Genomic DNA, 25,394 nt, shown 5'->3' on the forward strand with positions numbered 1-25,394 from the left:
GTCACAGACTGAAACAGGCTCCAGGCTCTGAGCTGGCAGTCAGCACAGAGCCCGATGCGGGGCTCGAACCCACGAACCGCGAGATCATGACCTGAGCGAAAGTCGGACGCTCAACCGACTAAGCCACCCTGGTGCCCCCTCTGCCTTTATCTTTATTGTTTCCTTTCTTTTGCTATTTTTTTAGTTTATTTATTCCTTTTCTAGTTTTTGAGCTGGAAATTCAATTATTTAATATAATTTAAAATTTTTCATTGATAAAAGCATTTAGTGCATTTAGTGAATTCTCCCATGCTCATTGCTTGAAATGTTTTTTCCATAGATTCTGATAGTGTTTAACTGTCAATATTTTTTTAGAAATTCTGTACTTTTCAGTTTATATTTCCCCTTTTATCCAAAGTCATTTAGAGAAAGGTTATAAATTTCCAAACGAATGGGTTTCTTTGATTTTCAATTTTCCCAATAATTTCTGGTGTTATTGCATTGTGGTCAGAGAGCGCTATTTGTAATATTTCTACATTTTCTAAATTACTGATGTTTTCCTTAGGACCTAACATATCAATTTTTGTAGATGTTTCATAAGCACTTGCGGAAAAGAAAGTATAGTTTCTTAGTGTATAGCTGTAAGTTCTACCTTATTGGTTATGTTGTTTTAAGTTTTCAATACTCTTATTCATTTTTTTTTGTGTGTACTTGGTCTTTCTTGCACTGAGAATGATGCACTCCTTACCATAGGCTGCTTTCATCATATTAAACAGAGTTGCCTAGTAGTGATTTGATTACCTTTTAGATAAGCTGTTTATGTGTATGTCATAAACATAAATGCATTCAAATATATCTCATTCGTTGTCATTCAGGCAAAGAAATAATTCCTGTCTCTCTTCTCCCTTACCATTTCTTTTATATTGCTAGTATAACGTGTACTTATACAACCACATTAATGTAATATGATAGGTTTCTATGTTATAGATTAGATTAAGGGCCTCTTAAAAACAACTTTATTGAGATATAATTGCCACACATAAATTCCACATATTTAGAGTGTGAAAGTTGACAAGTTTTGACATATACACATACCTGTGAAGCCATCACCACACTCAAGATAGTGAAAATATTGGTGACTCCCCCAAATTTTTCCTTGACACTTGACCTTCTCACTGCTTTAGGACCCCACCTCCCATCAACCAGTAATCACTATAGATTAGTTTGTATTTTCTAGAGTTTCATAAAAATATATTCACTATATTATTTTTCTCTGGTTTCTTCCTCTCTGTAATACCTTTATTGTTGTTGATTTTCTAGGTTTTGTAACATAGCAGGGACCCCTGTGATTAGAACTCATGCAGTATCTGATTCTAACTGAAATTTTTGGTCTGGGAATCTTTTTGTTTCCATTTCTGCCATCTACTTCTAAGGTACATTATATGTCTCATCTTGCAAAGTGTTTCTGCTGTAACTGATGCAATTTTGTGCTATTAGCGTTACTTTTCAAAAAAAGGAAAAAAAAAAGAAAAAAGAAGGATTTTGTAGCCAAAAACCAGTAGCAGCCAAGAAAGGAGATGCTTGCTCACTCACAGAAATGGGGTGTTAATTTCAAGGCAAAGTGGTCTTGTTTAAAATGCCAACATCAGTTAGCATTTCTGTTGGGGAAACAAACACTCAATAACAGTCAGGGCACTTTTAAAACCATTGTTCTCTTCTCCCTGTAGCTTTTCTTATTCTCATGTTGGGCGTTTTGCCCATTCCCTTTTCCAAGAACTGAGAGGGGTCTGGGATTGTCCCCTGCCCATTTACTTCTGGAAGTTTTCCCAAGCTCTACTTTTCTGAAGCAACCATGGGACAGGATTTCTGCCCTGGAGGACAGGGGGATATATAGCTCCTTTGTTTGACAGTTGCACAAGCATGGGGTGACACAGGTGGGGTATTTAGTGCCAGCGCCTTGTATTATTGGACGGGTACATTCTGGAAACACACAGTCTTGTGTCTTCAGGGATGATAAAAACCAACTGCAGACCCAAATAGGAAATCTTCAGTTACTTTCGGTTTTGTACTAACATTTTTTTGGGGTGTAGGGGATCATGAGTATGGAAAGGATTTAAGATATAGATTAGTTTAACCTGCCTATTCAACACGTCATACATACTCCTTCCAGAAAAATCATTCACATCATTCTTTTGAAGTGCAGGCGGAGGACAATGTAAAATCCCTTTTGATGATGTTACACTATTTCCCAACCATTTTAGTCAGCAAATCGTTACTCTGTATAATCTAAATCTTTCCAGCTGTATTTCTACCTGGCAAAGCTAAGAAGTAATACACTCAAAACTAGAATTATAACATCCTTAAATTTATAAAAATGAAAATCCTTCACAGTAAAAACAATAATAATATTTATTATCTTATTATATGCCAAGTTCTGTTCTCATTTTACTGCATTTATTCACACATTCAGTCCCCATCAAGATTTTATGAGATAAGTAATATTATTGCTCCCATTATGCAGATGGAGGTACTGAAAGGTGAAATGACTTATTCAGAATCTTATAACTAAAAACTAGCAAAGTAGGAGTTGGATTCCAGTATACAGTCTCCTAACTGCTACACTGCAAGGCTTTTTAAACTCATACTGAGGCGGAAGCAAAGAAGTCAACCTAATAACTTTTTTCAATGTTTATTTATTTATTATTTATTTTGAGAGAGAGAGAGCAGGCAAGGTGCAGAGAGAGAGAATTCCAAGCAGGCTCCACCCTGTCAGCACGGAGCCTGACAGAGGGCTGGCGAACCATGAGATCATTACCTAAGCTGAAATCAAGAGTCAGCCCCTTAACCAGCTGAGCCACCCAGGTGCCCCAACCCAGTAATGTCTAAGGCCAGGCATTTTGTTAGTTCTTTCCCACATTTCACTTCCTTAATAGTAGCAGCAGCCTATGCACCAGGCATGACTTGCGTGCTGGGACAATGGCCTTGGCTGTACAACTGTGTGCCCGCCATTCTCCAGGCCCTCAAGGCACTTTCCATGTCACTTGCAAGTCCTTCAAGGCTCACCTTAAATATAATCGTCTCAGAGAAGCCCTCCCTGATATCTCTGGATGTGGTTATAACTGATTGCCTCCCCTTCCTTTGGTGAAACATTGCTCAGGACTTACCTGATAGAACTTCTTAATCTACCAGGAAATATTTCTCACATATTTACGCATCCCCTTCTAGACTGTGAGTCTCTAGAGCAAAGACTGTTTATAATTCCAGCAGCTGGCATTTAATTAAATGTAAGTTGAATAACTTGAATAAGAAAAAGGTCAATTAAATGTTAATGCTATCACTATGTTAAATAGCCAAAATTGAATTGAGACTTTTTTTTTCTAATTGACCATTTTCTCCCTTTCTCCATGACCAGAAGATAAGGAATGTGTTTAGATTGTTTAAACTGTAGTATAGTTCTTAATGAAAAAGGAGTAAGAAAATGTATCATAATTTTCTAATTTGGTTATGGATTTTGCCAGATCCGTCCTGCTAAAATGTGAAGACATAGTCAATGCAGTCGCCTACCTCTTCCCACAGCTGCCCCCCAGCCACCACCCAATGAACAATGAAAATACAACGACTTCCCATGCTCCTGTGTCTTTTAATACTGCTAATACTGTCATGCTCCAATCATCCCATTATACAATGTCATTGTTTTCTATAACTGGGGTAGGAAGGAAGGCAGAAGAGTCAAATCACTGTCCACCCCTAGCATTGTTGATTCTCACTGCCTCTTGCATTAGAGGCTATATTTTTTTATTTTATATTTTTTATAGTTTATTGTCAAATTGGTTTCCATATAACACCCAGTGCTCATCCCAACAAGTTCCCTCCTCCATGCCCGTCACCCCTCCTCCTGTCTCCCGCACCCCCATCAGCCTTCAGTTTGTTCTCAGTATTCAAGAGTCTCTCATGGCTTGTAGAGGCTATATTTTTCTAGGAAAGTCTGAGAAATGAAAAGATTATGATGTCTCTCGCAACCATAGAATTCCAAATAAAGATAATTCTTGCACGCCGTGAATTTCTACATTTGACAATAAAAAAAAAATCAAATGGACAATAAACTCTGTTTCCTGGGCATATGATCAATAGTTCAGCACATGGCTCATTTCTGTTCTCCATTCCTGCTGAGTCCAATTGAGATGTTTTCTGTCTTTTTTCCTTTGGTTGCTCCTCTGATACTAACATTTTAAATGGTCAGTTGTTCCACATTTTATCATCAGATTAATTCTACCAAAGCCCGGCTCTGATTTTTGAGCCAGTGTGCAACACACTTCTTGGCAAAATTAGGTGTTTAATAAATGTATGAGAGAGTGATGTCACTCGCTCCTCGAAAACTCCCTTTTCACTACTTTTAAGGTGCTCCATACTCTGACTTCAAAATGTATTGCTTTATTTTCTATTACTCCCTTTTGGCTAGTTGTGCTCCTTCGAAACTAGCAGCTCCGCATCCTCTGAACATGTCCCATACTGTCCTGCTTTATACTCATATTCTTCCCTTTTTCTGGAAGTCTTTCTAATAACTTCTCTCATTTGGATTCTCCCTCATGTGTCAAGGCACAAGTTTACCCCTATCCAGAATAATTTCCTTCTCTCTCTGAAATCTGTGGCACATTTTCTCTCTCTCATTCTTTCTCTCTCTTTTTGATGGTGAGAGAGAGGGTGCTTCCACCTGTAAGCAATTGAGGGAGTGAGGAGGGGAGGGGAAGAGAAAGAGAGAGGGAGAGAGAGAGGAAGAATTTCAAGCAGGCTTCACACTCAGTGAGGAACCCTGATGCGGGGCTCGATTGCACAACCCTGGAATCATGACATGAATGGAAATCCAGAGTCCTACACGGAACTGACTGAGCCACCCAGGTGCTACTGTGGCACATTTTCTATTCCTCTTTTATGTAAGTGCACGCTTGTCTTGGTGTGGTTATTTATGCACATGTCATACCCCCGAAGCCCAGCTGTCTGAAGCTCCTCTGAGGGTCCCTCTTTTCTCTTGTGCCCAGTGTGCAGAACTCAGGAACCCGTCATGCATTGCACACACTTTGGGGAGAAATGTCATCTTACCTGAAGATTCTGTGGAAGAGGTAGAGGGGATTTCTTTTCTTTCCCTTTTTAAAAAACTTTTTTGTTTTACAATATTTTTAGATTTCAGTAAAGTTAGAAAGAGGGCATACAGAGTTGTCACCTAGCCCATCCACCCAAATCTCCCCTATTAATGTAATGTCTCACATTAATGTGCCATATTAGCCACAATTAATGAACCAGATTGATATGTTGCTATCAACTGAAGTCCATATGCTGTATTCAGCTTTCCTTAATTTTTACTAACGTTAATTTTCTATTCCAGGATCCTATCCAGTATACCATATCGCATTTAATTGTCCTGTCTCCCTTTTGGCCCCTCTTAACTATGAAAATCTCTAAGACTTTTCTTGTTTTTGGTTATCTTCATAGTTTTGAGGCCTTCTGGTCAGCTTTCTATAAAATGTTCCCCAGTTGGGATTTGTCTGCTGTTTTTCTAATGATTATACTAGGGTTATGGATTTTTAGGAGGAAGACCAGGGAGATAGAGTGACATTTTCATTACATCATAGCAAGAGTATAGACTATTAATATAACTTGTAACTCCTGATGTTAACCTTAATCACCTGCCTGAACTAGTGTTTGTCAAGTTCCTCCAATGTAAAGTTTCTCTATTCCCCCGCTTTCCCCACTGTATTCTTTGGAAAGACGTCTATGGGCAGAGCCCACTTAAGAGGTGGGAGTTACCTTACGTGAGGAGTTTAGATAATGAGTGAGGAGTGTCTAGGTAAAGTTTTGGAATAATAACTTACACATGAGATTTCCCAGCTCTCTCATTTTTAAGATATAATCAAGTATTTATATCAATACGGGCTCAAGGATATTTATTTTATCCTTTGGGTTATAATTCAGTGCTACTTTACCTATGTTGTTCCTCAAATTGTTCTAGCTTTAGACTTTGGGAGATATTTCACTAGGCTCCTGTGTCCCTCCTTGACATGCCCCCATGTATCTGGTTCTTTGTTTTTGGAGCATTTTCTTTCTTTCTGGCACTACAAGGGGATTCAGGTTCATAATGTATATTTCTTGCCTTAGTCCTAGAATCACCCATTTCTCCAGGGAACCCTGGTTCCTTTTACTGTAGAATAAAGGTCAAGATCTGGGTGCTGCATGTGTTCATTGTGAACAGGGTGTTATTGGGTCTAACCCTCTTGGATGACTGACTAAGGACATGTATGTGTGTATATTAACCCATGGTTGCGGACATAACTATCTATCTATCTATCTATCTATCTATCTATCTATCTATCTATCTATCNTACCAGGTTGAGTTTATATTTCAGAACTAGAGTGTGCATTTTTCAGGTTTGTTGCTTTTAAAAGTAATACAATGAGAAAATGTTTTGCATTGTCTGCTAAATTTAAAAAATCAAAAGCTGATTATCTATATCTGTCCTTAAACACAAGTTTCTGGATGTCCTCAACTCTAGTCCCTTACCATATTGGTCATCCTAGCCTTCTCCCCTTGCTGGTCTTCTCTAACAGTGGGAAACTTGGCTCCCACCATTCACCATCCATCTACTTAGTTTTTAAAATTTCAGTATATATGGATACTGGTTTCAGGATTGTTAACTCCTATCCCCATGGAAAATAACCTTAACACCTGGAGTACAGTGTTTCTTTTTTATCGTTGGTTTTACAGACTTTACTCATTTCCGGAGTTCTTCACACGAGAAATTTTTTTAAAATTTTTTTAAATTTATTTATTTATTTTGAGAGAGAGAGTACAGGAGGGGAAGGGGCAGAGAGAGGGAAAGACAGGATCCTAAGCAGGGTTCTCACTGTCAATGCAGAGCCCAACATGGGCTTGAACTAAAGAACCATGAGATCATGACCTGAGCTGAGGTCAAGAGTCAGACACTTAACCGACTGAGCCACCTAGTCGCCCCTTTTGTTTGAGAACTTATAAAGAAATGCTAGCTAACCTAAATGGATTGGCAATTCTCAATTTTCATAATTAATTGATTCTGGAAGTGAAGCTCATCAAGGAAATACACACTAATAGAACACATATGAAAAACTGTTATTAATTACTAAGAAATGTGTTGCATTAATATAGGGTGAACATACTTTTTTAAACATTTTTTAAAGTTTATTTATTTATTTTGAGAGCAAGGCAGAGAGACGAAGCAGGGGAGGGGCAGAGAGAGGGAGAAAGAGAATCCCAAGCAGGCTCTGGGCTATCAGAGTAGAGCCTGATGTGGGGATTGAACTCATGAACCATGAGATCATGGCCTAAGCTGAAACCAAGAGTCAACGTTCAAAAAACTGAGCCATCCAGGCACCCCACACATGAGCAATTTTTTTTGCCATCCCTTTTCGTGAGGTTATATCATCTACTTAGTCTGAAAAGTCTATAATATAAGGTCATTTAAATGACACTCTGGAAAAGAAAGAATTTATAAAGATAGTAAACACATCAGTGGCTTTCAGATTTTTTGTCATATTTTAGTCCAGGATCTCCTGAGCAAATGATTTTTTTAAAATTTTCATACATTAAGGGTCACTCTTATGCTGTAAAGATCTATGGGTTTTGACATCTGCTTATGTTATGTATCCACCATTACAGTATCATACAGAATAGTTTCACCAAACTGGCAAACTCCCTGTGTTTTACTTAATATACATTCTCCCACTCCCAAGCCCTTGGTGACTACTGATCTGCTTACTGTCTCTATAGTCTTGCCTTTTCCAGAATATCACATAAATGGAATCATGCAGCATATAACTTGTTCATACTGTCTTCATTCACTTAACAATAATCACTAAAAGATCACCAATGTCATTGCATGGCTTAATAGCTCATTCCCTTTTAGTACCATAAGGTATGGAGGAGGGTTTTATGTTTTCAGTTCTGCAGCATACATATTCATAGGTATCCATTTGACAGTTTTTGCTCTGGGTTTTCTGGCCACACAGACTTTTTTTTTTTTTTTCCATACCTCCATGCAGCACTAAATTGTTTTCCTATTGTCATGACCCCTTTAGCTCTCTTCCCCAAAGCAGCATACTCTGTGAAGAATACAGCTCTTAGCATTTTAGCTCCCACCCAAAGAGCTTCTCAGACTTTACCTTCCTAGTAACACCTACACTACAGTTCTCTGTGCTTCTGGTTAAAAGGGCCCCCTCCCAACATCTTCATTTCACCTGTCTTGTTTTTTTTTTTTAAATATGAACTATACCTTTATGTCTGTATTCTGCAACCATGTTGTGCCTAGCCCCTCACAGGTATTCAGGAAATATTTATTGAACAGACAAAGAAATAATTTGGTATAATGTAAAAAACAGGTTGCAGACAAGCTGAAAAAAACAACAACCCTGAAATACATGCTGTATTCCATCCACTTGGATAGCGTATTTGTTTACTATATCTCTTTTCCTTTTTCACTATTTGAAGGCCACTTGCAAAAAAATGGCCTGAAATCTGATATATATTCAATTTATATAGAACACATGGTGTTTATAGAAATGTTACCCAATAGTATCATGCTAGTGAACCTTGATAATGTGTGTCAGAGGTTTTCAGCATTAGCCCAGATCGTCAGAATTACTACAAACAGCTGAAATATATTGATTGTATAAAATTTATTTTCTCATAAAACATTACATGGCCAAAGTTAGGGAGTTGGCTCACCAGATTAGAGTTATTGTCATCTATATTATTGTAAAAGCAGCTGAGGTGATTATTTATTAAGTCATTAGCTTTAAAAAAAAAAACAAGTCCTTAACATTAGTGTAGAATTTAAATACTGGGCCTACACGCAAAATAGACTAAAAGGATCCTCATTTTGAATACTTAAGTTGTAAGATAACCTTGGAAGCCACATCCATCTGTGGGTGCTTCTAACAAAACCCATGTTTCATGGGTACTTGCTGCATTCAAGCTGTGTAAATCAGCCTCTATATCCTAGAGCCCTAATTTTTATGTGGATAAATTATTAAAATGTGAGCAGTGGAGAAGAGGAGTTCTAAAATTTCTCATTCTTCTCTTTCTTATCCTTCTCTTTCCCGTCTTCCTCTTCCTCTTTATCCTTAAAATAGCCACCATTGTCTTGGGTTCTGGAGAATATTGTCATCTAGGAGAGAGTAATTTCTCTTCAGTTAAATCTCACATGTTTGTGATCATCCTTTACATACCTAATGATTTGTATCAGAAATAAGCTCTTAAGGGGCTTGTTGACCTTTCAGAGTTGAGAACTCTCCATTTTAGGGATTTATCCCTTGCTGGGAAGATTTTTTTAAAACATAAAATTGTGTACAAGTAGAAAAACACTTTGAGTCTTTGGCTAAATTTTAAAGGAGGGTACTCCATTTTTTCTGCTGTCAGTTGCAAGGTATGTATATGTATTTTCAATATGTGAAATGGCTGAGCTCTTCATGTCTTGTACTTTCCTGGACCCTTCCATTTGTAACATTCAGGTTGTGGAAATAAATAAGAAGCTGTTACTAGTAGACAGTAGTGAGCTGGAAGTGGTTGGTGAATGACTTTGGGTTAAGTGACCTTTGTTTCTTGGGCACGAAAAATCATTAACTCCTCTAAAAAGATGTTAGAATTTAGGAAACAAATATTAAACAGAAAGTAAAATAATGATGGTTTGTACAAGGCTTCCCAAAAGATTTTGCTTCTCAAAATAAATGAAGGTAAGATTTCCTGGCATACAGATAAGAACTTTCCAACATTCCATGTATGCATAAAATTCCACATATGCAAACAGGTTTCACAATTTCAAAGATTTGGATTGCTTGTCTGCTGCATTTAGCTGAATTGAAAATTCAACTCTCTGGTGTTCATCTTACCCCAATAATATGCTAATTTTATCCTTAGGGCCTGTAAGAGTTAATGCCATAAGTTGGAATTTACTTACTAGTAGATAGATGCTTGGGGAAAATTGGTTCAATGTTTTTCTTAACTGATTGTGTTTTCAGGATGAAAATCAACAGACTATGAATCAAGAGTTGCCAAGAAGATCAGTGTGTTCCATTTGTACCTATACCATTGATTGCATATTTCCCTCAGGACCTTTCTCCTTTGACAAACACACACACAGTTTCTGGAAAAAAAAAAAAAAATGTTAGTAGTGGAGGCTGCTGCTCAGGCTTCCTCTGGGCAAAAACAGAATGCCTGATTTCTATGTTGGCAATCCAGATTGCTTTTATTCAATATTGAATAAACGAGGGGTGCTAAACTTCAAACAATTCAAATACCTCTCTTTCTGCACCTATAAAATCTTTCAAGTTTTCCTGAGTTGTGGTGTGGGGTGGCCCTTTCTACATTTTCAAAACTGTGGCTGGTTTTTCATACTGAGTAAATATCCACAACACCTCATGATGTTCCTGGCTCATCACATATTTTGCACAGTTTACAAGTTTTGAAGCTTTTATATTATTTCACATTCATTTTATAATAATTCTACAAGATGGGTAGCATAGACTTCACTCTAATGATTTATAGATGACAATGAGGCTCAGAACATTTCTGCAAGTTTTCTATAGTCACAGCGCTAGGATGTAGTGAAACCAGGATTACAACTTCGGTTTTCAGATTTGAGCCCAGAAAACTCCACTTTGACGCAAGTTCAGAGCATCATCGCTTTTGGTTAAAAGACATTGCAATATGATAGAAATTATACATTTTGCAATTTATGCTCTAGTGTTACCAGATAGCACTTTATACTTCTCTTTTTCATCATTGTCACCTCTTCATAGAGGCAGGTCTCATTGCTGTTCTTTCCTCTGATTTCTTTAATAATCTTATTTTCCAACAAGGATTTTAGGACCTGGCCTACATATGACAATTAACACATTGAGAGGATATATCAACATGACCAACTTTGTGTCCCTTTTCTAGTGTGGATACTCATGGATACAATTTAATGTTACTTTCAAAACATGGAATTTTATGTTTTGTAGTTTTTTTAAAAAAATTTAATGTTTATTTCTTTTAAGAGAGGTAGGGGGAGACCAGAGAGAGAGAGGGAAACTCAGAATCTGAAGTAGGCTCAAGGCTCCAAGCTGTCATCACAGAGCCCGATGTAGGGCTTGAACTCACAAACTGCAAGATCATGACTGAACTGAAGTTGGATACTTAATTGACAGAGCCACCCAGACACCCCTGTTTTGTAGTTTCTATGACTGAGTTTATACAGTAGTATTCAGTCAAAGGATGGGCCATCTTCTAAAAGCTCTGTGTCCACCCAAGGATGAACACTAACCATTACTATGTTAATAGAGAGATGAATTTTGATTCTTCTGGTCATCTTTTGCCCAGCAAAGTTGAATGCACAACTTCTACACTCAGTGTTGATAATTTTGTTTGGTCATGAAGTACAAGAATAGCAAGGAAATGTTTAAGGAAAATGACTTTTCTACTGATTCTAGGGTTTCTGAATTTATATCCCTTTATTTTAACTCTATCTTTTGCTCTTCTCCACATACAAATAAGTCCTGATATCTTCTTATTAATATTGGCTGTTTAGAGCTACTTGATAGAGTTTCTAGTCAAAAAAGTGTTTCTATTTCTCAGAACCTGGGAGAAATTCAAGAAATGGTTTTTTTTTCCTTCAGTGCTTTTGAGATTTTTAAACCTACTGGGTATGGAGTAGTGAATTGTGTCCACCCGAATTTTTTTTTCATTAAAGTACGATAAGTGCAAATTTAATTTTTCTCCGCAGAGCCCCATATGTGAACTGACTTGAGCATACTTCCCTTTATTGTGACCTACGTGATTAGGAAAAGAGAAAAAATGAAAAGCCAATATTCAGGGGGACAAAATGCATTCACTTTAACTGAAGCAATTACACTGTACGCAGTAACGTTTGGAAAGCCTTGCAACCTAGTTATGTTCTCAAGAAAACTAAAGATATTGAATATATAAAATTTAAGAAATCCCTTCACATCAGTTCTTCATGTCAGTGTGAAATGAAAATGAAAATGTGTCAGATATCACTTCCTCTAGGAACCTTGGGAAATGTCCCTTTCCTTTGTCCTCTTAGGTGGCCATGTTTGTGCTACAGCTGGGCAGTGCCACATTCCTGCTTACAGAGCCTGTGATCAGCGCCATGACAACTGGAGCTGCCACCCACGTCGTGACTTCACAAGTCAAGTATCTCCTGGGAATGAAAATGCCATATATATCTGGACCACTTGGATTCTTTTACGTGAGTTTTTCATATGTGTTTGTTCGTGTATTTTGGGAGCGTGTTTCACTAAGTAGAATTTGGTTAATTCTAATACTGAGATTTTTCTGTATTGAGGGAACTTTGGTTTAAATACAATCTTTTAGTGGGGAGCTTGGGTGGCTCAGTCGGTTAAGTGTCTGACTTCGGCTCTGGTTATGATCTCACGGTTGGTGGGTTCGAGCCCCGCATCAGGCTCTGTGCTGAACGCTTGCTCGGAGCCTGGAGCCTGTTTCAGATTCTGTGTCTCCTTCTCTCTCTGTTTCTCCCTCACTCATGCTTTGTCTTATTCTGTCTCTCAAAACTAAAAAAATGAAAAAAAAATGTAATCTTTTAGTATACTTAAAATGTGATTTAGGATACAAAATCGGTTTAACACATTCTACTAATTTTGGAAGCACTTCTTTATAAGAATTGAGTATGGTATCATTTGGGGTCATGATTAGAAAAAAATAATGAATTTTTTTGAGAGCGAGTTATGTTGCCAACTTCTAGTGGAAGCCATCTACTGGGATCATGGCCCATTTTAACTACAGTATGCTCTACCACATTCATTCAGTGTTGTGAACTCTGGTTTGGCTCAAACCACAGGCCTGGTCAAAAATTGGTGGCTAGAGTGCCTGGGTGGCTCAGTCAGTTAAGCGGCTGACTTTGGCTCACGTCATGATCTCGCGGTCGGTAAGTTTAAGCCCCGCTTCGGGCTCTGTACTGACAGCTCAGAGGCTGGAGCCTGCTTCAGATTCTGTGTCTCCCTCTCTCTCTGCCCCTCCCCCACTCAAGTTCTGTCTCTCTCTGTCTCAAAAATAAATAAATGTTAAAAATTTTTTTTTTAAAAAATTGGTTGCTGAAGCCCCAATCACAGTCAATCAGTTATTAAAAGTCACTTGAACCTGAGAAAGGAAGCTTTGGCCAGTTTCAAGATATTATCCTAATAATACTCTATTGCTTTTGTCTCTTTCTGAGGCTGACCTAAAATCTATGACTGCCCAGGAAGTCACATCCTATGCGAGCTTTATAAGAAAATGAATATCTTGTTAATCAACTTTAGGGCAACCAAACTTCCTTTTACTTAATTTTATTTCATAGAGCAGGAAAAAAAACATTTTCCTTCTACTCTTCTAGGTACTGAGTTGTGGACCCTCTAGCAAAAAATAGATTAATAAGAGAAAACCAACCAGTTTGTTAACCTGTATGTCTCACATACACATGGGAGAAACTCCGAGATGAGTAACTCAAAAGAGGTGGCTAGAACTTGGGCATAAATACCATGTTCACCTAAAACCCAGAAAGAAAGAGTGTGGGGAGGCAAGTTATGGGAAGGTGACAAGGAAAAGTACTATAAACAAGGATGAGGTTTGCTATGCAGATGTAAATTGCTCCTTCTCTATTGCTAAGAGTCTCTTGTGATTTAGTGTCATTTTTTTCTTCTTGGTACCCAGAAAGAGACACCTTACAAATGGAGATTTCCTTTATAAAAGTAAATTTCTCTTACAAACGGGTAATATGTACTCTTCAGAGCTTCCTTGTGTCTGCTGTTTCTCCAGATAATAAGTTGAAAATAATCCTTATGTCAAAGAGGCATATTTTGGGGCGGCGTATTTGGAGCTTCCATGGTATAATGCTATATACTAAATAACAGTAATGTTTTATAATGAGAGTGTTCCTACCCTCAATTTTCTTGATCTTAAAGGCTAAATATTAGCTTAACATATGGAAGTACAGTAATTTCTTTATCTAACCCCTGATGTTGAAGTGGTTTGTAGTGTTTCCCTATTATACATAGTATTGTACACAGCCTTATGAGGATCTTCATTATTTGTATCTTATTATCTGCATCACCAATTATTTCATTATGATAAATTCCTAATCATGGAATTACTGGGTCAAAAGGTGTGTGTGTGTGTGTGTAGCCAAGTTTCAGTCTAAAAAGTTCTGCTCATTAATATTGCACTCTCATTCTGTCATTGTCAACTCTGATTATTACTGTTTTTAAAATTTGCCATTTTGGTCTGTGAAAAGTAGGAGTATTGATCTGCTTAAATGTGTGTTTCTCTGATTAACTGGTAATGTAGTCAATAAACAATAATAATTGTCAACAGGGAGCTGGAAGCCAGTCCTGAATTTTTGTTATGTAGGTGATATCCTGCTCAGTGATTCATTCATTATAAGAAAGCTTAAAACTAAAACAAGAACACTGGAATGGAGCCTGGAGGCAACATAATTCCATGCTCCAGTACAAACACGAGCAGCCCAAAGTAGCTATAAGCTGTCAGGTGACTACTGGAGTTAAGACTTTTGGTGACGCCAGGTCTACACAACAGGACCACATCAGCACTAGATTCTGCCGTGACCTCCTTGAATGGTGTTCTCATCTCTGCATGTGAAGTGCAAGGAAATGTGAGAAAGTTACATATTCACCTACACAAATAATCATGCTTTCTTTTCCTAGTTCTGTTAAAAGAAGCAAGGTAGCTGGATATGGGAATGACACCTAGTCTTTCAGCTTGCTTCTCTCACGGCAGTGTGCATAAAATGCTACATTAAACTGTTTTGTGTACGATTTTATTTTCCATCTTGTTTTCTTGTGAGGAAAACTGCAAGCTACTTAGTCTTTACTTTGTTGGTCAAATACTAGGTGGCTTTTTGGGGCAGGGTTAAAAGTTCTCACAATGAAATAGAATCAGATTTAAGAATTTTTCTAGATGTCAGACTTAAAATTCACATTATTCCATTCGGTGGAAGTTGCTATGCTTTGTGTTGAGGGAAAATGAAGAAAGTTGCTCTTGCTTTTCAATGTCACAGAGTCCTGCACTGTACTATAAACAAGGGTAGGGTTTGCTATGCAGATATAAATTGCATCATGCGTAGATTATACTGGGATATTTGCAAAGTGAGCTTTGGTGTAGTTAGGCTGAAAAATCTGATGATGATAATGTGTCTTCTGAACTTGCCCCTGCATCATTTGGATGGATGTGAAGGAGCAGAGCTGAGGTCAGCACAGAACTATAGAACAGAGAAGAAAATGGAGGCGTTGGTCATTAGGTCAGAGAAGCCAGGGGAGAGTGAATTAACACATTTTGGGGATTATTCACCATTTGACTGTGCTTCCCACCCCTGAGCTTTTGCAACTGTTATATCCTTTTTGAAAGCCTCAGGCTGATGGGAGATAAAGGTATTATTTGGGACACAAATTAATATCTAGACTATTTGAGATTCTTGCACAATGAGCCAGTTATCACTCCTAATTTTCCCAGCTAGAGCCCTCATTTTTTTCAATAGAACACAAGTTTGGCCAATCAAAGTGTCTATTGATTAATTCTGATTAATTCTGATAGTAGATAATCCTTACTATCAGCTTTGAGAGAAAACACAGCCTTCTGGCTTTATCCTGTTCTGAGGATTGGCTTCTTAGTGTCTTTTGTCTGGGGGATGCTTGATTCTGTGTAAAATCTCCATCCCTTGGGTTGCTCCGGGCTGGTTGATGTTCTTGGCTCATCAGCACATTTTTATTTATATTTTTTAAAGTTTATTTATTTAATTTGAGAGGGAGAGAAAGCATGAGTGGAGGAAGGGTAGAGAGAGAGAGAGGGAGACAGAGAATCCCAAGCAGGCTCTGCACTGTCAGTCCAGAGCCCTATGTGGGGCTAGAACTTAACAACCCTGAGATCATGACCTGAGCCAAAGTTAGATGCTTAACCAACTGAACCACCCAGGTGCCCCATGCATAACATTTTTAGAGAGCAATTTGAATCAGATACAGGTGGTGGTACCATGCTCGTTTCTGCCCTATCAGATTATAGGAAAGGTCTCTGGCAGATCTTAAGGCGAGATGTCCTAATGCGTTTCTGTTTTCCGTATCTGTAGAAGATCTCATGCCACCAATGCCAGCTAAGCTCAGATAGTTAGGCTACTTCTCTTCTAGCTGAAAACTGTTAGCCAGCTTCACCTGAGGGGCTCTCCCAGAAGTATTAAATGCCACAAACGCTTTCTGCTGCTTTGACCTAATGACCAAGTATCTTTGGCTTCTGGTTGCCTGCTCTATAAGTTGGTGATAATTATACCTATGGAGATTCATCCCCTAAATGAAATTCCTGGAATATAAAAAGTATTAATTAAATAGAAGCCATTATCTTTATACTAGTAATGCATATTGGATATAACAAATTTACGATTTTTTTTAAAGTGCTACATATGCAATAGATACTGTTACCTATTATAATAATGGAATAGTAATAGATTCTTTTCCTGTAATCTATGGAGGACTTGATCAGATAACCAAAGGTAAACAGTAAAACAAAGTTACTTCTCTTTTTGCAACTTAGCTATATGATTTCAAAACTTACAAAACATTAAAAAAAAACCATATCTGCTCTTAATAAGGATTAGTCATCAGAATTGAAGAAATGCTGTTTTTTGTTTATTTTCATTTAAAAATATTTCCATCTATTCAGCTCACCCCCCCCATTAGTTATAAACTCATTTAATAAATTATAAACACTGCTGGAATATATTTAAAGCTAAGCAGAAGCAATAAAATTACAAAGGTCACTTCTATCTTGAGACCCTGGCTCACCAGTTACGTTGTTTTATTCCTGTTGTTCTTAAGATTCAAATATTTGCCTGATTGTTGGTTCCCCAAACAGATAAGAGAGAAAAGTTTAAATCTTCTCTAGAATAATTTTTTTTAACTCAGAAATGATAATGTATCTTTTTATTAGAAAGGATGTTTCCCCAAAAGGCACAATAAAAATTACACAAATTCCTCGTTCATATTAGCACATGTGGATTTCTTTGAGATGGCGCCAGTGTCTCAGCCTGTAGCAACATAGGATACATTTGGCAAAGTTAGTTTCACTGGCATGGCTTTATATGAGTACTGTTCTAAATAATTATGTACAGTTCTGTATGTTAAGCCCAAGAGCACGAGGCAAGCTTGGCAATGTATTCAACTACCCTCCTTGGAAGTTTTTCTTTCCATCTTTAAATATGAGGAGTTTCAAAACTGAAAAACAGTTTCATTCCTGCCCCCATCCCTGAAGTACAAGTGAAACACTTTTCTAGTTTGGACATCCCTAACGGCTGCAAAGTAGGAACCAAGAATGTTAATGAAATGGGATAGAAACGTCAGAAGGAAATCGGAGCCAATGAAACATTTTTTTAAAAATAGAGAATGAGATCACAATTAAGTACGTACAAACGAGGTTTATGTGTGGAGAATAAATCTACTTTGAAGACCTAAGCCCTCTGGGAATTCTGAATCAAGAAGAACACACTTTGGTGGTTTATGAAAGCCTGTGTTTTCTCTGCACTTACTGTGACATGTCTATTGTGAATTGCAAGATGTTCAATATACCCTGAAAAATGGACAGAATAAATTGAAGGGGAAAAAAAGGAATGTTCATCTGCAGCTTGATTCAATCAGTGATGCAGGGGATAGAAAATGTGGCAGGTTTAATTTGGATGCGGAACAATTACATGGGAATTCGCAACAAAGGTTACTTTAAGATTCTAAATCAGAGGGCAAGTATTTTTGTGACCTGACCATCTTGGGTTAAGCTCTCTCTATCCCCCACAATTCACTGAAAAATGCAGCACTTCAAAATCCATGCTTGAGTAATTCAAACTAAACTTAGTGTTGTAAACAAGGGATGGCCGGATGCCACCTGGGCCGTGGTGAGCTTGGTTGTAGACATTGCGAGTTTCGTGTACCCAATGTTGTCTCTAGTGTTTAACACACCATACTTCCCCTAGTTCACGTTTTGGTTGCAGATTTAATTTATCCCATAAAGCAATACTGAATGGGTTTATGCCCAGTGTGAGCAGCACTTATTGGTCAGAAGTTTGCATGCAATTATGTAAAAAATAATAGAATGTTGTTTTCTTTATTCCTTTTAAGGTCTTGTTTTGTACTCATGAAAATACAGCCTAGGGTTAAGGTTTCAGCTTAATATTTCTCTTGTTGTGCTGTTTGTGCTACTTTAGGATGTAGAGAGATTTGAGGCATTTGATTCAACAATACTGGTCCTAAAATGTTTAATGATTTGTAGGCAAAGTGTATAGGAGACATCAAATTCTTAAGAACAGGGAGAACTAGTACCACCATTGATTTGGGAAGGATTGGAGGTGGCTTTAGGGATCCCTAAGCAAAATCTGTATCTGCTTAGAGGTGGGATTCAAATATAATAAAGTTGAAAGTAAGTTGGAGCAGGGAGAGGGCATGTCTGGGCAATTGTAGGTCATGTTTAAAGGTCCCAAGGACGTGAAAGCTCACTTTAAGAACAGAAGCCAGAAAAAAAAAAAAAAAAAAAAAAAAAAAAAAAAAAGCCAGGGCTGATAACAGACTTCAGTCTCCTCACCTGCCAGATGGGAACGTTGGTCTAGGTATGAGGCTTCAAAATCAGAAATGTTCAACAGACTAATCTGGGGAGATTTTCCAAACTACACATGGATGGGAAGAGATTAGTATGCATCCTTTTTTTAAAAGTGTTTTTTTTTTTAACATTTTATTTATTTCTGAGAGAGAGACAGCATGAGCAGGGGAGGGTCAGAGAGGGAGAGAGACACAGAATCTGAAGCAGGCTCCAGGCTCTGAGCTGGCTGTCAGCACAGAGCCCAACACGGGGCTCGAACCCACGAACCGTGAGATCATGACCTGAGCTGAAGTTGGACGCCTAACCAACTGAGCCACCCAGGTGCCCCTAGTATGCATCCTTGATTCAAGAACCATAGGAATCGATTCCCTCAGAAAATATTAACTGATTGCCTCATAAGCATTGGGGATGCCTTTGAAAAATAATATTCCTGTTCACATGGAGTTTTATTGAAATACTGAAAAGGCATGAGGTAGGGCAGGAAGAGGCAGATTGGTGAAAAAGATAATCTCAGATAGTGTTAAAGAAGGAAACCAGGTCAGGTAATTGAAGGTGGGTAAAGTGACAGAGCGAAGGAGAAATGATAATACTCACCTTATATTAATTGGGAAATTAGGTGAGTCATTGTACATAAGACGGCTAGCCTAGTGTCTAGAAATGCTAATCCTCCCACTCTTCTAGAAAGTGATGATATTGAAGCAGTCTCTCCATTCTTTCTATCACAAGTTGCCCTCCCCACATCTGCTTGTGATAGCAAACATGTGAAAATTCCTGTCCATTTAGGATGGAGAGAAGGAGTTAAGGTGAATGCACTGTATGGGTGCAAGGAGACTGTCACTAAATATGAATATGTTAAGAAAAAACAGTCATGGTTCCTGTACTCACAGCTTTCAGAATCAAGTTGGAAGGTTTTATCACTTGCCTGGCATGACTCTGCTACTGATGTCACAGATTTAAAGCCAGGAGTGAGAAGGGTTGGTTTGCCTGAGATGCAGACAGGTACCACCAAATCCCACCACTAACAACCGAAATCAAAGACCTCATGCACCATGGTGGTCTCCCCTTCAAAGGGGTGGTGTTTTCATTCCAAGGAAAGCAGGAAGCACCAGGGAAGTTTGGAACAATTGTATGCTGGACTGAAAGAAGGGAATGGTGAGTGAGGCATTGGTAAAATGGTAAATGTGTTGGTCTAGGGTTCAGGGAACCTGCATCATAGTCCTGAGTCTGTCACTTGCAAGCCACGTCACCTGCTAAGTCATTAATCTTTACAGCCTAGATTTCCACATCTACAAAATGAGTGTGTTCAACTGCTTGATTTCTGGGGCCTCTGGGCTCTGACAAGTGTCTTCTAAATATTGCCTTTGTTAGGCACTTTTGTTGAGATCCTTACCACAGCTATCCACCATGCCTTTTTGTCTGGGAGAGATGCTTACCCCATCAGCTGGCTATCTCTCTTAATGGTATTAATCATTTAGCAATTGTTACTAAAAGCTTTCTGTTTAGTTTCCTTTCTGTCTTAAAAATACTTCTATCTTAGTTAACTTGAAGAGGGAATTTACTAGGGTATATATGAAATTCCAAAGGGAAAAGATCTGAGTCGCCCATACCTCTGTGGTAGTTTGCCAGAGCCGCTGTAACAAACTGCCATGGTTAGATGGATTGAACAACAAACAGGCATTTTCTCACAGTTCTGGAGGCTAGACATCAACCATCAAGGTGCCAGCAGAGGTGGTTTCATCTGGTATCTCTCTCCTTGGCTTGCAGATGGCTGTCCCCTTGCTTCTTCACATAGTCTTCCCACTGTGCATGTATATCACTGGTGTCAGCATATGCCTCAGCATATGAACTTTAGGGGAGTACAGCTGAGTCCATAACCCCCTCTTTGAGTTATCTCAGCAATGAGAAGCATTTGACTTGGTAACTACGTTAGTGTCCTGTGAAAGCTATTGCGGATTCCCAGAAAGCTGGTGGCTTAACCACAGAAATTTATTCTCACATTTTGGAGTCCAGCAGCCCCAAATCAAGACATTAGCCCCGCCATGCTCTCTCTGGAGGTTTTAGGGGGAAGCCCTGCTGGTCTTCCAGCTTTTGGTGGCTCTGCACATTCTTTGGCTTGTGGCTCCGTCACACCAGACTGTGTGCCTCTGTTACCACAAAGTCTTCCACTCTATGTTCATGTCTTCTCTTCTGTCCCTTATAAGTGCACTTGATGGATTTTAAAGATATGTCTGTGCACAGATGGTGCCACATGCCACATGTGTTTTCAAACCACAGTCTAAACACATGGTAGCAAACATTTATGAATGTTACTATTTTTTTTCTACAGAAATTCTTGGTTTCATGCTTGATGATAGACTCAAAGTTATATATTGGGAATCAAGATTAGTACTTTATACCTATTATACAGTAGGATGCTAACAGATTTATTAAAGTTTGCTGGTTGTACTATCACTCTGTTGTTTCTGTAGCAAAACCTAAAGTGATTTATGACAGATTCCTAATACAAAAACAGCACAGGAATAATAAATAATACTACTAAAGGGTTTATATATTCATTTTGGCATAGAAATATATATTAGCATATTCCATGTGATCCCTTTATAGACAGTTCAGAAACATACTCATTGCTGCTTGCTATTGAAGAATTGTCAATGATAGTATTATATACTTAAAATATTAAGATCATTTTTTTTTGTCATGGAGATTTCATTAGAGCAAAACCTAAAGCAACCAGAATACTGGTGAAAAGGATATTTTGGTTGACAGAATTTTCTGATTACTTGGTTGATAGAATTTTATGGTTAATTGAGTATTGGACAGGAAGTCTATTTAGATTTTTTTAATTTAAAAAAATGTTTATTTATTTAGAGGGAGAGAGTGTGAGTGCAAGCTAGAGAGAGGCAGAGAGAGGTGGAAATGGTGAATCCTAAGTAGACTCCATTCTGTCAGCATGTACCCCAACACAGAGCTCAAACTCACAAATCGTGAGAATGTGACCTGAGCCAAAATCAAGAGTCAGATGCTTAACCAACTGAGCCACCCAGGAATCCCAAAAGTCCATTTTAGTTTTTAATACTATTAATATTTCTAAAAATTTAAGGTCTTTCTCTTTGCCTTATTAAGTTTAACAAAATTGATGTAATTTAGATTTTTCTTCGTGTACAGGTATTTCTAGACATGCCTTATTCAGAACCTCAGTAACAGTTGTATAATGAGAAACTATTGAAAGAGTATGACCTCCTTTGTTTTCCTTAACTAAATCCCAAATATAAATTTTTTGAGCTTTAGATTTGGCTTATTCTTATAAGTTACTAAAAATCTGATTATTTGGATCATATAAAAGATATAAAAAATAATTACTTGACATTTACTGCAATGGTAGCTTTAACATTTAGATCAAGGCTTTGCACATAAACATGTTGAGAGAATGAATAAATGATAACTACAAATATGATGTAGCTCAGGTATTGATAGTGAAGACAGAATAGTCTGGGTCCTGTCTCTCTTCTTCATCCTGCTTTTTCAGGGTACAATCTCCTATTTACAGATTTATTATTATTTTTACTACATTAGGTCAAAGTATTTATTCACTCAACAATATTTGTTTAGTGTCTATCTGCCACACATTATTCTAGAAGTTGAAAATTCATCAGTAAAACCTTAAGAATGGTCAAATCAGATAAAAAAACACATTATATAAATAAACTTATGTGTCTGCAAATGTTTATTGAGTACTTCAGTAAAGTCTCATCCCTAAAGAACATAATAAGAAACAGTAGATGTATTATCAATAGGCTATTTTTATTCTTTGAAATACCTCAAAATTGATTTGTTTATACATATTTATATTTTTCATTTTATGTCAAGTTATAGTCAATGGTTCCTTTAAAGAACTAGTATTATAGTCTCAAAATGAGTTAACCTGTTTTTATTAAACAGTTTGGTCAGTTGTGATGATATAGCTTATTTATTTATCTGTACACATATAAACTGTCTTTGCCCTTCTGAGGTCTGAGAAGTGAAAGATGATCTTCAATAGGAATTTTTATCTACTGAAGCTTGTGATAGTATTCTAAGATGACTGGATTTATATGAGAAATGAGAAATTTTAATGTATACTTAGGATGCCTAGACTTGAGTTAAATGAACATGCATAACTATGTGTAAGTATGTGTGTGTATATGTGTTTGTATCCCTATCCTTATTCCAGTCACTGTCTCCATCTGCCACTCATTGCTTACAAACTGACTTTAGCTCTGACTTCTCTGTGTGGGTCCACATGACAGTCACTGATGACACTCCTCATCAGCCTGCTGTCTATTGTGTTCTTCATGCTAGTCCTAACAAAACTTTGCTTGCCCCCATGTTCTTCTGGAGCATCTTGTGAGATGTGCTTTGCTCTACATGTTATAGTTTAACTCATACAGACAATAAAAACCCTGGTTTTTGTTTTGTTTTGTCATTCCTTTCATTCTGGGGTGGTCATTTTTATTACTGCAAACACATGTTCTCAAAATGCACATTACAGCAAATTTGGTATGACTCGGGAGTTTAGCATATTTCTTCTCTTTCTTATACAGGCACTTTCATAGCACACTTTTATTTTTTTATTATTGTTTTTTTAATATGACTTTTTGTCAAATTGGCTAACACACAGTGTAAAGTGTCTTCTTGGATTTTGGGGTAGATTCCCATAGTTCATTGCTTACATACAACACTCAGTGCTCATCACAGCAAGTGCCCTCCTCAATGCCCGTCAGCCATTTTTCCCACTCCCCTACCCCACCATCCATCCTCAGTTTGTTTTCTGTATTTAAGAGTATCTCATGATTTGCCTCCCTCCTTCTCTGTTTGTAACTTTTTTCTCCCTTTCCTTACTCCATGGTCTTCTGTTAGGTTTCTCAAGATCCACATATGAGTGGAAACATATGGTATCTGTCTTTCTCTGACTGACTTCTCTCTCATAGCATAATACCCTCCAGTTCCATCCACGTTGCTGCAAATGGCAAGACTTCATTCTTTCTCATTGCCAAGTAGTATTCCATTGTATAGATAAACCATATTTTCTTAATCCATTCATCAGTGGTTGGACATTTAGGCTCTTCCCATACTTAGGCTATTGTTGAAAGTGCTGCTATGTACATTGGTGTAAATGTGCCCCTATGCATCAGCACTCCTGTATCCCTTGAGTAAATTCCTAGCAGTGCTATTGCTGGGTCATAGGATAGTTCTATTTTTAATTTTTTTGAGGAACCTCCACACTGTTTTCTGAAGCAGCTGCACCAGTTTGCATTCCCACCAACAGTGCAAGAGGGTTCCCATTTCTCTGCATCCTTACCAGCATCTGTAATTTCCCGAAGAGTTGTTCATGTTAGCCACTCTGACCAGTGTGAGGTGGTATCTCAGTATGGTTCTGATTTGTATTTCCCTGATGCTGAGTGATGTTGAGCATCTTTTCAATGTGTCTGTTGGCCTTCTGGATGTCTTCTTCGGAAAAGGGCATACTTTTAATACCATGGATGAAATGGAAGGAATAATCCTGTAACTACTTTAAAACATTTGGATGCTTGTGTTTTTTCTTAACAAATCATCTGAATGATATTCTCAATATTATCCTTAAATTGTCAGAAAGCTATGTATTTGGACAAAAAGTTCTTGACATTCCTCTAACCCCATCTCCTATAGAAAATTTTTCACTGAGTAGCATTTTGGATTTTAGTCCTTGCCGTTGGGTAGGGAGTGACTATGAGAAACGGAACCTGCTCCTTCACTTGCTGTAGGGATTTTGTGAACAATTATCATCCACAGAGACAGAGAAAAATACTGTCTGCACCGCAGGTAACTATGATATTATAGTACCCTCATAGTGTGGGATAAAATAGAATACTGTGAAAAAGGTAACAGGTAAAGCTAATGTATCTGTTTACACACATAGTGTTTGGGTTTTTGCTGTTGTTATTGTTGTTTTGTTTTTAAACTGTGTAGACACAGGGGATTCTGGATTACCTACATTATACCCTGATCCCTTTCAGTCAGTGAGGCTCCATTTTAACTGAGTTTATTTTATTTGTGTGTTTGAAAGTGTTACGGTGTTAATGGTAACATTTAACGTATAGAATTTAGGTTCAAATAGCCTGATGCATCTCCTTTACAACATACCTCATGGATGTTCCTGATCTCTGGACCCGAGGGTCTGAGTCCTTTGATTAGGAAACCTGCTGAACAGAATTTTAGGAGATGCTAAGGAACAGAGTTTATGTAAGCTCTTTTGATCCATCGTATATATAATATTTTGATCCAGTTTTATTAGTTGTGATCAAATTATATTTGAGATACTAAGAAGAGAGGTCAAAGAACCAACCAATAAGTTGGGCTGCTGTGAGAATAGCCTGTGAGCTACAGTGAAAGCTAGGTTTTAATCACCTGAAATGACTTGAAGAATTTGTTGTGGACAAACAGGAACGAGGGTATAAAAATCATAGTCAGCTTGATCCAACAGAAGGAAGAGTTAAGGGACATGTTGAAGATAAGCATTTAAGGCCTATTTAAAACCTTTAAAATTATACAAGTGCTATATCTTTGCAAGAGAGAATTTGGAAGACACATAAATGCAAATATCTCCTTATGTAGAGCTATTAATTCTCTAGATGTATCCATAGATATTTAAAGTACATGTGCATATTTGATCCTGGAGTTTGAGGAAGAGCTTATGTCCCCTTACTGCTCTTACTGATGAATCTGCATGTAGGTAATG

At 37.7% G+C, this 25,394-nt stretch overlaps 1 protein-coding gene across 1 annotated transcript in view; it reads left to right on the top strand.

The window, feature by feature from the left end:
• SLC26A7 (solute carrier family 26 member 7) overlaps positions 1-25,394 on the top strand; it is a 116,109-nt gene that overhangs the window by 36,409 nt on the left and 54,306 nt on the right. Inside the window, exon 4 of the mRNA XM_077771276.1 lies at positions 12,087-12,251. Within this exon, the coding sequence (XP_077627402.1) occupies positions 12,087-12,251 (165 nt within the window). The remainder of the gene's footprint in view (positions 1-12,086; positions 12,252-25,394) is intronic.

Source organism: Crocuta crocuta, unplaced genomic scaffold, assembly GCF_008692635.1.
Source record: "Crocuta crocuta isolate KB4526 unplaced genomic scaffold, BGI_CrCroc_1.0 scaffold235, whole genome shotgun sequence".
In the NCBI taxonomy this organism is placed as follows: Eukaryota; Metazoa; Chordata; class Mammalia; order Carnivora; family Hyaenidae; genus Crocuta; species Crocuta crocuta.